The following is a 15,803-nucleotide window of genomic DNA, read 5'->3' as shown; positions in this document are numbered from 1 at the left end:
GTTTTGAATTTCGCTGCTATAGTATATTTGGTCTGTATCCGTGTCATGAAGGATGAAGGTACCCGATAGTAATGATTTTATCCTTTGTTAATTGGAATTTCTTGGTATATTCAAGATCTCATGAATATAAAAGTTTATTATTGATTGTTATGATGATAACTGGCTGTACTCTTTTGTATTTTGATTTTGATAGCTGAATATGTAATGTAACTTTCTTTTTCCAGCCAAGACTGATAGACATTAGTTTAGAGAGCAGTGGAGGAAGTGGCTATTTCAGTAATACAACATCTTCAAGTCCCAGTGGTCCCCCGCCAGCATATCCCATCCCATCCAGCCAAGCACACAATCAGGCACTTTCTCAAACTGTTTCATCTGCTCACTCTCAAGCCCATTCCCAACATACGGGTCCACCACCTCCGTACCCTCAGCCCAGTCCAACCTCTCCTGCTCATCAGCAACAACAGCAGTCACAGCAACAACAGCAGCAGTCTCAACAACAGCAGCAGCAGCAGTCTCAGCAACATCAGCAACAGCAACAACAACACCAACAGCAACAACAGCAACAACAACAACAACAACAGCAACATCCATCTCCTACACATCCCCCTCAACACATGTCACAGTCTCCCAGTCATCCACAGCACCAGCCCCCTTCCCCTGTTCAGTCCATATCTTCACACCACCCACCATCCCCAGGTCAAAGCCCACTGAGTCCTTCCTCCAACCACAACCCATCATCAGTTCAACATCCCCCAACACCTCAGACACCACAAACACCAACTTTTATTCCAAGAGTTGTATTAACAAGTCATGGTTAGTATTAATATATAGTTGATATTGAGCTGTGGAAACATACTTGTCTGTTGCAGACCTGTTTGTAAGAACAATTTGACAGTTAGCAGGCAGAAATCATATTATTAAAAAGTGACCACCATTCCTTCAGACCTTTTTCTGCCTTAAACCGTTAAATCGAGGACCATATGTTTGACAATGACAGTCAGAAATTAAGTTGCCAAGTGAAACTATAGCTTTTCCTCTCCTCATAATGTTAATCTGTGTTAACTCCTATATCCTTATACATCTTTCAGATGTGACTTATTACAGGATTTCATCATTAGTCTTGGATTTTTTGTATTTATTTTTATTTCTTCTTGTATGCTGTTTACCACAATTCCTAATACCATTATACATCCTTCAGATGTGATTTATTACAGGATCTCTTCATTAGTCTTGGATTTTTTTGTATTTATTTTTTTCAAACGTGCACTGTTTACCACAATAGCGAGGTAAAGCCAGGAACAGATGAAGAAAAGGCTTGAGATATATATGTGTGTGTGTGTGTGTGTGTGTGTTGATGGGTGGGTGGGTTGGTGGGGTGGGGAATGGCAATGGGAATGGATGAAGGCAGCAAGTATGAATATGTACATGTGTATATGTGTATATATGTGTGTATGGGGAAGAGCAGTGTGGTTTCAGAAGTGGTAGAGGATGTGTGGATCAGGTGTTTGCTTTGAAGAATGTATGTGAGAAATACTTAGAAAAGCATATGGATTTGTATGTAGCATTTATGGATCTGGAGAAGGCATATGATAGAGTTGATAGAGATGCTCTGGGGAAGGTATTAAGAATATATGGTGTGGGAGGCAAGTTGTTAGAAGCAGTGATAAGTTTTTATCGAGGATGTAAGGCATGTGTACGTGTAGGAAGAGAGGAAAGTGATTGGTTCTCAGTGAATGTAGGTTTGCGGCAGGGGTGTGTGATGTCTCCATGGTTGTTTAATTTGTTTATGGATGGGGTTGTTAGGGAGGTGAATGCAAGAGTTTTGGAAAGAGGGGCAAGTATGAAGTCTGTTGTGGATGAGAGAGCTTGGGAAGTGAGTCAGTTGTTGTTCGCTGATGATACAGCGCTGGTGGCTGATTCATGTGAGAAACTGCAGAAGCTGGTGACTGAGTTTGGTAAAGTGTGTGAAAGAAGAAAGTTAAGAGTAAATGTGAATAAGAGCAAAGTTATTAGGTACAGTAGGGTTGAGGGTCAAGTCAATTGGGAGGTAAGTTTGAATGGAGCAAAAGTGGAGGAAGTAAAGTGTTTTAGATATCTGGGAGTGGATCTGGCAGCGGATGGAACCATGGAAGCGGAAGTGAATCATAGGGTGGGGGAGGGGGTGAAAATCCTGGGAGCCTTGAAGAATGTGTGGAAGTTGAGAACATTATCTCGGAAAGCAAAAATGGGTATGTTTGAAGGAATAGTGGTTCCAACAATGTTGTGTGGTTGCGAGGCGTGGGCTATGGACAGAGTTGTGCGCAGGAGGGTGGATGTGCTGGAAATGAGATGTTTGAGGACAATGTGTGGTGTGAGGTGGTTTGATCAAGTAAGTAATGTAAGGGTAAGAGAGATGTGTGGAAATAAAAAGAGCGTGGTTGAGAGAGCAGAAGAGGGTGTTTTGAAATGGTTTGGGCACATGGAGAGAATGAGTGAGGAAAGATTGACCAAGAGGATATATGTGTCGGAGGTGGAGGGAACGAGGAGAAGTGGGAGACCAAATTGGAGGTGGAAAGATGGAGTGAAAAAGATGTTGTGTGATCGGGGCCTGAACATGCAGGAGGGTGAAAGGAGGGCAAGGAATAGAGTGAATTGGATCGATGTGGTATACCGGGGTTGACATGCTGTCAGTGGATTGAATCAGGGCATGTGAAGCGTCTGGGGTAAACCATGGAAGGTTGTTTGGGACCTGGATGTGGAAAGGGAGCTTTGGTTTCGGGCATTATTGCATGACAGCTAGAGACTGAGTGTGAACGAATGGGGCCTTTGTTGTCATTTCCTAGTGCTACCTCGCACACATGAGGGGGGAGGTATTCCATGTGTGGCGATGGGAATGAATAAAGGCAGACAGTGTGAATTGTGTGCATGGGTATATATGTATGTGTCTATGTGTGTATATATATGTGTACATTGAGATGTATAGGTATGTATATTTGCGTGTGGGGACGTGTATGTATATACATTGTGTATGGGGTGGGTTGGGCCATTTCTTTCGTCTGTTTCCTTGCGCTACCTTGCAAACGCGGGAGACAGCGACAAAGCAAAATAAAAAATACATATGTATATGTATGTATACGTTGAAATGTATAGGTATGTATATGTGCGTATGTGGGTGTGTATGTTTATACATGTGTATGAGGGTGGGTTGGGTCATTCTTTAGTCTGTTTCCTTGCGCTACCTCGCTAACGCGGGAGTTGAAAAAGAGGGCAAATGAGAGTTAGGGTGAGAGAGTATCATTAAATTTCAGGGAGAATAAAAAGATGTTTTCGAAGGAGGTAAATAAAGTGCGTAAAACAAGAGAACAAATGGGAACATCAGTGAAGGGGGCTAATGGGAAGGTAATAACAAGAAGTGGTGAAGTGAGAAGTTGGAGTGAGTATTTTGAAGGTTTGTTGAATGTGTTAGATGATAGAGTGGCAGATGTAGGGTGTATTGGTTGAGGTGGTGTGCGAAGTGAGAGGGTTAGGGAGAATGATTTGGTAAACATAGAAGAGGTAGTGAAAGCTTTGTGGAAGATGAAAGCCGGAAAGGCGGCGGGTTTGGATGGTATTGCAGTGGAATTTATTAAAAAAGGGGGTGACTGTGTTGTTGACTGGTTGGTAAGGATATTTAATGTATGTGTATCTCATGATGAGGTGCCTGAGGATTGGCAGAATGCATGCATAGTGCCATTGTACAAAAGCAAAGGGGATAAAGGTGAGGGTTCAAATTACAGAGGTATAAGTTTGTTGAGTATTCATGGGAAATTATATGGGATGGTATTGATTGACAGGGTGAAGGCATGTGCAGAGCATCAGATTGGGGAAGAGCAGTGTGGTTTCAGAAGTGGTCGAGGATGTGTGGATCAGGTGTTTGCTTTGAAGAATGTATGTGAGAAATACTTAGAAAAATATATGGATTTGTATGTAGCATTTATGAATCTGGAGAAGGCATATGATAGAGTTGATAGAGATGCTCTGTGGAAGGTATTAAGAATATATGGTGTGAGAGGCAAGTTGCTAGAAGCAGTGAAAAGTTTTTATCGAGGATGTAAGGCATGTGTATGTGAGGGAAGAGAGGAAAGTAATTGGTTCTCAGTGAATGTTGGTTTGTGGCAGGGGTGCGTGATGTCTCCATGATTGTTTAATTAGTTTATGGTTGGGGTTGTTAGGGAGGTGAATGCAAGAGTTTTGGAGAGAGGGGCAAGTATGCAGTCTGTTGTGGATGAGAGCGCTTAGGAAGTGAGTCAGTTGTTGTTCGCTGATGATACAGCGCTGGTGGCTGATTCGTGTGAGAAACTGTAGAAGTTGGAGACTGAGTTTGGTAAAGTGTGTGAAAGAAGACAGCTGAGACTAAATGTGAATAAGAGCAAGGTTATTAGGTACAGTAGGGTTGAGGGACAAGTCAATTGGGAGGTAAGTTTGAATGGAGAAAAACTGGAGGAAGTGAAGTGTTTTAGATATCTGGGAATGGATTTAGCAGTGGATGGAACCATGGAAGTGAAAGTGAGTCACAGTGTGGGGGAGGGGGCGAAAGTTCTGGGAGCATTGAAAAATGTGTGAAAGGCGAGAACATTAACTTGGAAAGCAAAAATGGGTATGTTTGAAGGAATAGTAGTTCCAACAATGTTATGTGGTTGTGGGGCGTGGGCTATAGATAGAGTTGTGAAGAGGTAAGAGAGATGTGTGGTAATAAAAAGAGCAGAAGAGGGTGTTTTTAAATGTTTTGATCACATGGAGAGAATTAGTGTGGAAAGATTGACAAAGAGGATATATGTGTCTGAGGTGGAAGGAACGAGGAAAAGTGGGAGACCAAATTGGAGGTGGGAGGATGGCGTGAAAAAAATTTTGAGCGATCGGAGCCTGAACATGCAGGAGGGGGAATGGCGTGCAAGGAATAGAGTGAATTGGAACGATGTGGTATACCAGAGTCGATGTGCTGTCAGTGGGTTGAATCAGGGCATGTGAAGCGTGTGTGGGTAAACCATGGAAAGGTTTGTGGAGCCTGGATATGGAAAGGGAGCCGTGGTTTTGGTGCTTTATACATGACAGCTAGAGACTGAGTGTGAATGATTGTGGCCTTTGTTGTCTTTTCCTAGTGCTACCTTGTGCGCGTGCCGGGGGAGGGGGTTGTCATTTCATGTGTGGCGGGATGGCAACGGACATGAATAAAGGTAGACTATGAATTATGTACATTTGTATATATGTATATTTCTGTGTATGTATATATATGTATACGATGAAATGTACAGGTATGTATATGTGCATGTGCGGACATGTATGTATATACATTTGTACGTGGGTGGGGTGGGCCATTCTTTCCTCTGTTTCCTTGCACTACCTCGCTAACGTGGGAGACAGCGATAAAGTATGATAAATAAGATATAGATGATTTATTTATTTATTATACTTTGTTACTGTCTCCCGCATTAGCAAGGTAGCGCAAGGAAACAGATGAAAGAATGGCCCAACCCACCCATATACACATGTATATACATACACGTACACATACGCATATATACATGCCTATACATTTCAACATATACATACATAGACATATACATATATACACATGTACCTATTGATACTTGCTGCCTTCATCCATTTCCGTTGCCACCCCCCCCACACATGAAATGGCACCCCATCCCCCCGCATGCACGTGTGTGAAGTAGTGCCAGGAAAGACAACAAGGCCACATTCGTTCACACTCAGTCTCTAGCAGTCATGTGTGATGCACCAGAACCACAGCTCCCTTTCCACATCCAGGCCCCACAAAACTTTCCATGGTTTACCTCAGACGCTTCACATGCCCTGGTACAATCCATTGACAGCATGTCGACCCTGGTATACCACATAGTTCCAATTCTCTCTATTCCTTGCATGCCTTTCACCCTCTTGTATGTTCACTTCCTGATCACCCAAAATCTTTTCTCTCCATCCTTTCACCTCCAATTTGGTCTCCCACTTCTTGCTCCCTCCACCTCTGACTCATATATCCTCTTTGTCAATCTTTCCTCACTCATTCTCTCCATGTGACTAACCCATTTCAATACACCCTTTTCTGCTCTCTCAACCACACTCTTTTTATTACCACACATTTTTCTTACCCTTTCATTACTTACTAGATCAAACCATCTTACACCACATATTGTCCTCAAATATCTCATTTCCAACACATCCACCCTTCTCCGCACAAACCTATCTATAGCCCACCCCTCGCAAGCATATAACATTGTTGGAAACATTATTCCTTCAAACATACCCTTTTTTGCTCTCATAGATAACATTCTCGCCTTCCACACATTCTTCAACACTCCCAGAACCTTCCAAGGTTCCATCCGCTGCCAAATCCACTCCCAGATATCTAAAACACTTCTTTTCCTCCAGTTTTCTCCATTCAAACTTACCTCCCAATTGACTTGTCTCTCAACCCTACAGAACCAAATAACCTTGCTTTTATTCACATTCACTCTCAACTTTCTTCTTTCACACACTTTACCAAACTCACCCACTAGCTTCTGTAGTTTCTCAACCGAATCAGCCACCAGCGCTGTATCATCAGCAAACAACAATTGACTCACTTTCCAATCCCTCTCATCCACAACAGACTGCATACTTGCCCCTCTCTCCAAAACTCATTGCATTCACTTCCCTAACAAACTCATCCATAAACAAATTAAACAACTGTGGAGACATCACACACCCCTGCCACAAACCAACATTCACTGAGAACCAATCACTGCCACAAACCAACATTCACTGAGAACCAATCACTTTCCTCTCTTCCCTCACGTACACATGCCTTACTTCCTCGATAAAAACTTTTCACTGCTTCTAACAACTTGCCTCCCACACCATATATTCCTAATATCTTCCACAGAGCATCTCTATCAACTCTATCATGTGCCTTCTCCAGATTCATAAATGCTACATAAACCTCCATTTGCTTTTCTAAGTATTTCTCACATACATTCTTCAAAGCAAACACCTGATCCACACATCCTCTACCACTTCTAAAACCACACTGCTCTTCCCCAGTCTGATGCTGTGTACATGCCTTCACCCTCTCAATCAATACTCTTCCATATAATTTCCCATGAATACTCAACAAACTTATATCTCTGTAATTTGAACACTCACTTTCATCCCCTTTGCCTTTGTACAATGGCACTATGCATGCATTCCACCAATCCTCAGGCACTTCACTATGAACCATACATATATTGAATATCTTCACCAACCAGTCAACAACACAGTCACCCCCTTTTTTAATGAATTCCACTGCAATACCATCCAAACCCACCGCTTTGCCAGCTTTCATCTTCCTCAAAGCTTTCACTACCTCTTCTCTGTTTACCAATCCATTCTCCCTGACCCCTCTCACTTCACACACCACCTTGACCAAAACACCCCATATCTGCCACTCTATCATCAAACACATTCAACAGACCTTCAAAATACTCACTCCATCTCACTTCACCACTACTTGTTATTATCTCTTCATTAGCCTCCTTCACCAATGTCCCCATTTGTTCTCTTGTCTTACGCACTTTGTTTACCCCCCCCTCCAAAACATCTTTTTATTCTCCCTAAAATTGAATGATACTTTCTCACCCTAACTGTCGTTTGCCCTCTTTTTCACCTCTTGCCCCTTTCTCTTGACCCCCTGCCTCTTTCTGTTATGCATCTCCCAGTCATTTGCACTATTTCTCTGCAAAAATCATCCAAATGCCTCTCTCTTCTCTTTCACCAACAATCTTGCTTTTTCATCCCACCACTCACTACCCTTTCCAATCTACCCACCTCCCACTTTTCTCGTGCCACATGCATCTTTTGCGCAAGCAATCACTGCTTCCCTAAATACTTCCCATTCCTCCTCCTTTCCCCTTACGTCATTTTCTCTCACCTTTTTCCATTCTGCATTCAGTCTCTCCTGGTACTTCCTCACACAGTCCTGACAGTGTTTTATGGATGTCAGGCATGGGCTGTAAATGAGAATATACGGAAGAGGATGAACTTGGTTGGAGAAGGGTTGATCTTGCAATAAATAGTGAGAGAGAGAGAGAGGTGTGGTAATAAGATGAGTATGGTTGGGAGAATTGAAGAGGGTGTGATGAAATGATTTGAACATACTGAGACAATGAGTGAGAAGTTGACAAAGCAGAATTTTTTTCTCAGAAGTGTAGGTGACAAGGGGAAGGGGAGACTGAACTGGAAAAGAATAGATGGAGTGAATAAGATTTTGAGTGCTCAGGGCCTGAACATGCTGGAGGGTGACGGGCACAGAATAGAGTAAATTGGAGCATTGTGGGGTACAGGGGGCGATTTACTTGCAGTGGGTTGAACAGGACAAATTAATCTGCTTGGGAATCATGGAAAGGTCTGTGGGATCTAATTATGGATAGGAGCTTTGGTTTTGTTGCATTACACATGACATTTAGAGAATGGATTTGAGCAAATGAGGCCTTTTCTTTTTCTGTTGTTGCTATTACCTCACTAATGCAGGAAACAGCCAACAAGTGCAAAAGAAAGTAAAGAATATAGAAAAGAAAATGGGTCAAGTTTCCAGATTAGACAGAGTTCTTCAATTGGATTACTATGGATTAGACTCTGTCTAGTCAGTATGTAGAGCTAGAACTTCTCCAGATATGAGACAAGTACTCCAATAAGGGACAGCTCTGTCTATTTCATATTCTCATTAATGGTTCTGAAGAAAATGATTTATAGGATCAGAACAGGATTCCCAGTTTCTTTGGGGTAGAATTTTCTTTTTGAATACATGGGTTTTCCAAGACAGCTTAGATATTACAGTGATACCAAGTATGTTATTTTATTGGTTAGATTGGTTAGTGGAATTGCAGATCCATCAAAAGAGATGAAAAAAATTGAATGGTTTTAGAAAGACGTATGGGTACGAATTAAGTTTGAGAGACATTAAACTTAACTAGGCTACATCTTCCCTCATGGTATACCTTGTCCAAATGTGAGTTCATAGACGATATGTGGATAAGACAGATCAAGAGAAAGGGGCAAAGAATATATGTAAAGGAAGTGGAGGAATGTAGTGGCTTGTCATAAGTTTATGAATGCATATGGCTGTTGTCATAGAAATGAAATTTTTGAGAGAAATGAGAAAGAGGCTTTTGCTTTTACATTTTATGTGACAAATGTAGATTTTTATTTTTTACCTGTGTCCACCATATATCTCCTTAACCCATTGGCTAATACAGAACATGTTCTGTAGATTACAAGAGACTTATATATTTTAATGAACAAGAATTAGAAACTGAATTGCCATCCCATATTCTGAATCTTTTTTGGGATTTGACTTCATGCCTGTCATGTTCCATCTTGCTTGATTTTTGACTGTCTTGTCATTTTTCCAGTTGAAAAGAGATGCTGACAGACAGTAGTAGGAGGTGGAGAAAGTCACTTTATTTGGTAGTTTGATTTCTGATTGATAGCAGTCCTGTTATTATTACTGACTGGTTGGGACACTTGTGAGTCTCCATAGCTCCTTTGTGTAAGTCTTCATACTATGATTATTCCCTTTTGTGTGCATTAAAACTGTAATAAAAGATGTTGCATGCTAATTGCACTAATGCTCTCAGCAGTTGATAGAGGCTTAGTATCCTGTGTTGCTTTTGAAATTGAATTCTCACAGCAGTAAATGTTTTTCAAATCTTTGTTGAAGAGCTGGTGATAGATGCATGCTTTCCTCTTTTTGGAATTCATTTTTCTGATTCAGGCTAAAGAGATATGCAAGATTATATATAAACCTACCCAACACTCAAGTTTGACCCCTCAAGCTGAGGAAAGATTGATAGGGAGTATAATACTACTGGACAGTCTTCAGAAAAATAGAATATAGTAGGTAGGACTAAAAGCTTGCTAGATAAGTGAATTTTTTATTTAACTAGGAAGGCTGCACTTTTATGCCTTTCTTGAAAACTGAGCGCTTGCAGTGTATTTGACAATTTGGTGTTAACCCTTTATGTGCTATCACCATATGAGAAATGACAGTTGAGTAGAATGGTGTCACCACATGACACATGGTATTATTTTTCCTGCCACTCTTTGAATTCATTTGTGTGCTCTGGGACTTTAAGTTTTTATGTGTTTCCTGTAGTAGTAACTCACCCATAGAAACAAAAATATTATTCATATACCCTGAGGAATCTGTGGTGTTGCCTTCTTGCCAGCACTACGCTGCTCAATGTTAACAAAGGTGAATTCTGAAGGGTTCTGATACTAATAGCCACCTATCATATTCAAACATATCAGGTGATAATAAGGAGTAATTTTGAATATAAATGATAATGCTTTGAATTTGATTTTAGAAGAAGACTTATTTTTCAAGCAGAGCAGAAGAAAATGGGAGGACATAAAAGAGTGGGGTTGCAACAGGATTTAGAATCCTCATACTTATACCAAGTTTTGAATAACTGTGGTGCACTGGTTTCAGGTTCTGTAATTGTCAAACCTCTTCCTTTAAGCATTTCTTGTTGTATATTTTATATTTTGCTTTATCGCTGTCTCCCGCGTTAGCGAGGTAGCGCAAGGAAACAGACGAAAGAATGGCCCAACCCGCCCACATACACATGTATATGCATACACGTCCACACACGCAAATATACATACCTATACATCTCAATGTGCACATATATATACACACACAGACATATATATATATACACATGTACATAATTCATACTGTCTGCTTCTATTTGTTCCCATCGCCACCTCGCCACACATAGAATAACAACCCCCTCCCCCCACATGTGTGCGAGGTAGCGCTAGGAAAAGACACCAAAGGCCCCATTCGTTCACACTCAGTCTCTAGCTGTCATGTAATAATGCACCGAAACCACAGCTCCCTTTCCACATCCAGGCCCCACACAACTTTCCATGGTTTACCCCAGACGCTTCACATGCCCTGGTTCGATCCATTGACAGCACGTCATACACATACATTTCTTGTATGTTTAAAAAATCTGACATCTGTATTTTGGTATCAGAATGTTTAAATGTGTGCAGAGTAACATGCTATTCTTATTGAGATTTTTTTTTTTTTTTTTTTTTTTTTTTTTTGGCTTTGTCGCTGTCTCCCGCGTTTGCGAGGTAGCGCAAGGAAACAGACGAAAGAAATGGCCCAACCCACCCCCATACACATGTATATACATACGTCCACACACACAAATATACATACCTACACAGCTTTCCATGGCTTACCCTAGACGCTTCACATGCCTTGATTCAATCCACTGACAGCACGTCAACCCCGGTATACCACATCGCTCCAATTCACTCTATTCCTTGCCCTCCTTTCACCCTCCTGCATGTTCAGGCCCTGATCACACAAAATCTTTTTCACTCCATCTTTCCACCTCCAATTTGGTCTCCCTCTTCTCCTCGTTCCCTCCACCTCCGACACATATATTCTCTTGGTCAATCTTTCCTCACTCATTCTCTCCATGTGCCCGAACCATTTCAAAACACCCTCTTCTGCTCTCTCAACCACACTCTTTTTATTTCCACACATCTCTCTTACCCTTACGTTACTTACTCGTTCAAACCACCTCACACCACATATTGTCCTCAAACATCTCATTTCCAGCACATCCATCCTCCTGCACACAACTCTATCCATAGCCCACGTCTCGCAACCATACAACATTGTTGGAACCACTATTCCTTCAAACATACCCATTTTTGCTCTCTGAGATAATGTTCTCGACTTCCACACATTCTTCAAGGCTCCCAGAATTTTCGCCCCCTCCCCCACCCTATGATCCACTTCCGCTTCCATGGTTCCATCCGCTGCCAGATCCACTCCCAGATATCTAAAACACTTCACTTCCTCCAGTTTTTCTCCATTCAAACTCACCTCCCAATTGACTTGACCCTCAACCCTACTGTACCTAATAACCTTGCTCTTATTCACATTTACTCTTAACTTTCTTCTTTCACACACTTTACCAAACTCAGTCACCAGCTTCTGCAGTTTCTCACATGAATCAGCCACCAGCACTGTATCATCAGCGAACAACAACTGACTCACTTCCCAAGCTCTCTCATCCCAAACAGACTTCATACTTGCCCCTCTCTCCAAAACTCTTGCATTCACCTCCCTAACAACCCCATCCATAAACAATTTAAACAACCATGGAGACATCACACACCCCTGCCGCAAACCTACATTCACTGAGAACCAATCACTTTCCTCTCTTCCTACACGTACACATGCCTTACATCCTCGATAAAAACTTTTCACTGCTTCTAACAACTTGCCTCCCACACCATATATTCTTAATACCTTCCACAGAGCATCTCTATCAACTCTATCATATGCCTTCTCCAGATCCATAAATGCTACATACAAATCCATTTGCTTTTCTAAGTATTTCTCACATACATTCTTCAAAGCAAACACCTGATCCACACATCCTCTACCACTTCTGAAACCACACTGCTCTTCCCCAATCTGATGCTCTGTACATGCCTTCACCCTCTCAATCAATATCCTCCCATATAATTTACCAGGAATACTCAACAAACTTATACCTCTGTAATTTGAGCACTCACTCTTATCCCCTTTGCCTTTGTACAATGGCACTATGCATGCATTCCGCCAATCCTCAGGCACCTCACCATGAGTCATACATACATTAAATAACCTTACCAACCAGTCAACAATACAGTCACCCCCTTTTTTAATAAATTCCACTGCAATACCATCCAAACCTGCTGCCTTGCTGGCTTTCATCTTCCGCAAAGCTTTTACTACCTCTTCTCTGTTTACCAAATCATCTTCCCTAACCCTCTCACTTTGCACACCACCTCAACCAAAACACCCTATATCTGCCACTCTATCATCAAACACATTCAACAAACCTTCAAAATACTCACTCCATCTCCTTCTCACATCACCACTACTTGTTATCACCTCCCCATTTGCGCCCTTCACTGAAGTTCCCATTTGCTCCCTTGTCTTACGCACTTTATTTACCTCCTTCCAGAACATCTTTTTATTCTCCCTAAAATTTAATGATACTCTCTCACCCCAACTCTCATTTGCCCTTTTTTTCACCTCTTGCACCTTTCTCTTGACCTCCTGTCTCTTTCTTTTATACATCTCCCACTCAATATTGAGATATCTTGGGAATATGAAAAGCAATTTAAAGAATATTTATAGTATTCAGTTTTACCTTACTGTAAAGAACATTTAGTGTTATTTTTTATGATATTCACACTTAATACATGAAACACGAACACAGCTGTAGAAATAAAGGTCAAGAAAACATCTGTTGTAGTTGGGTTCGAGTTGTTTCTTCTGTCTCTTTTTTTAGAAGTTCTGTATATCCATTAATCTCATTTACTATTAGATCAATTGATTCCTAACCTGCAGAAAAACTGAATACAGTAACTGCATACTATTGTCATTTGGATCAATTGTGTAATTAACAGTGTTAATTCCTACATATGGAAATCATGGAGCAGGCTGAGTGAAAGGTAGGGTTAACTTTACTTTCATATCTGTCTCATTCATTATTAGATCAGCTAGTTGATTATCATAAGAAATAGTGAAAAGCTTCATATTAATGTCATTTGGATCAGATTTGTAGTTTTTATTTTTAGTAGCTGAATATGGAAATCAAGGATCAGGCTGAACAAAAGGGAGGGTTGATTTTGCTTTCATCTAACTCATTGCATGGAGGTTTTGGGGTTGGAGTGTGTTTCCTCATCAGTTGTAGTATCTTCACTATTGTAGTTACATGATTCCTCAGTATGTTTATTTATCAATGCCATTAAATTCATGGTCACAGCATTTTATATGTATGAAAAATTGGATAGACATGTGGAAATCTTCATTTTGCTGTTATGTACGAGGAAGCTATACAGCCATGTATACTACCACCTGTTGATAGAAAACATTACAAACTAACAAGTGTGCTCAGGCAGAAAAATTTCAGAACACTGGCATCCCAAGTTACTTTAGGGTTAATTATTTTTTTGCACGAAAACTTAGCTTGAGAATACTTGGGATAGTATAGGAAGGATTGATTAGATCTAAGTATTGAATGAAAATTTCAGATTTTTCCAGAAATCCTTAGGTTCTTTGGATGCCCTCTGCTGACTGTGATAGCATGTAAAGGGTTAAGCGTGGGTATTTGTAAGATGACCAAAACCCATATGGTCACTGTTTATATCAAGTGCTATCCATGTGCACAGTTTCCTCTCTGCAGGTAATTTTGCCAAACAGTGGTCTTATTTCTCTATGCCCTTAACTTTCCTGGGTGTACAACATGACATTTTGATTGTATTCGTTTAGATGCACACAAATGCATGCAAAAAATTTGAGAATGATATGACGGTACTGAAAGTAATGGTGATTTCTTTTAAAAGTTAATGAATAGAAATTCAGACCATGTAACATCTGAACTCCACTTGTACATTCCTGTCGAGCAATCTACCATATGCCTTTTTCTTCTCTTCCACTGCCTTTCTGATCTCTTCTGTCTACCATGCATTGCCCTTTTTGTTCCAATATCTTGCTACCTTGTGTCCAGCTACTAATTTTACAACCTTTAATAATGTTTTTTTTGTACATTTTTCACACCTCATTCACATGACTGCATTCACTGCACTTCCATCTAACCTTTCAGTTACCTTCCTTTCATACTCCTTCCTGGTTCATTTTCTTGCTTGTCAACACTTTTACCTCTCCATTCTTCCTTGCACCGTAAGTCCACTTCTGCCTGATCCTCATTCCCACAAGAACTGCGAAATGGTCAGTCTTCAAAGAATCCTCGCACGACTCTAGCATCTGGCATGGCCTTTCTCAGTCTTTCATCAACTGCCACATATTCAGTCAAAGCCTTTTGCTCTTCTCTTCCATCATTCCTCATCCATGTATATCTGTGGATCATTATGTGCTGAAAAATGGTGTATGCAAGGAATAAACCCCTGTTAGCACAAATATCCACAAGATAACTTTCACCACCCTCTTCTCATCCATCTCATTTCCTCTTTTCCAAAAGCCTCAACAGATTGTCACTCATATTCCCCGCATGTCATAGAAGGTGACAAGGGAGGCTGGGAACCCTCCCCTTCATTTATTTCAATTTCTAAAGACAGAACTGAAGAAGGAACCAAGTAGGGAGTGCACATCCTCCCTGAAGGCTTAGGCTTGGGTGTGTAGATATGTGTGAATGTAACCAAGATGAGAAGAAAGGAGAGGTAAGTAGTATGTTTGAAGAAAGAAACCTAGATGCTCTGGCTGTGGTTGGAAATGTTCTCATAGTAAAGTCAGGGTTGGAGGGAGGACAAGAGCTAAGGAAAGAGTACCACTGCTTCATGGTAGTGTGTTAATGATTGTTAAGGAGGTGAATTCTAGAGTGATGTCTGTTAAAAATGAAAGTGGATGGTGAGAAATGAATGATTATTAGTGCTTATGCACCTTGCCATGAGAAGAAAGATTTTAAGAGGCAAGTGTTTTGGGAGCAACTGAGTGTGTCAGCTTTTTTGATGCAAGAGACCAGGTAATAGTGATGGGTTATTTGAATGCAAAGTTGAGTAATGTGGTAGCAAAAGGTTAATTGAGGGGCATAGAGTATTCAGTATTATTAATGGAATGGTAAACAGCTTGTGGAGTTGTGTGCTGAAAAAAGACTGGTGATTTAGAATACCTGGTTTAAAAAGGGACGTACACAAGTATACATATGTGAGTAGGAAAGGTGGTCAGCATGGATTATTGGATTATGTATTTATTGATTAGGTATGTA

General features: G+C 40.8%; 1 protein-coding gene across 7 annotated transcripts in view; it reads left to right on the top strand.

The window, feature by feature from the left end:
* The window catches only part of LOC139746857 (uncharacterized), a 456,577-nt gene that overhangs the window by 423,152 nt on the left and 17,622 nt on the right, over positions 1–15,803 (top strand). For all 7 annotated transcript variants that reach the window (XM_071658479.1, XM_071658480.1, XM_071658476.1 and 4 more), the window contains one exon: positions 225–813. In XM_071658479.1, coding sequence (XP_071514580.1) covers positions 225–813 — 589 coding nt within the window. The remainder of the gene's footprint in view (positions 1–224; positions 814–15,803) is intronic.

Source organism: Panulirus ornatus, chromosome 66 (assembly GCF_036320965.1).
Source record: "Panulirus ornatus isolate Po-2019 chromosome 66, ASM3632096v1, whole genome shotgun sequence".
In the NCBI taxonomy this organism is placed as follows: domain Eukaryota; kingdom Metazoa; phylum Arthropoda; class Malacostraca; order Decapoda; family Palinuridae; genus Panulirus; species Panulirus ornatus.
Note: the sequence above shows the minus strand (reverse complement) of the source record. Positions and strands in the feature narration are given on the sequence as shown.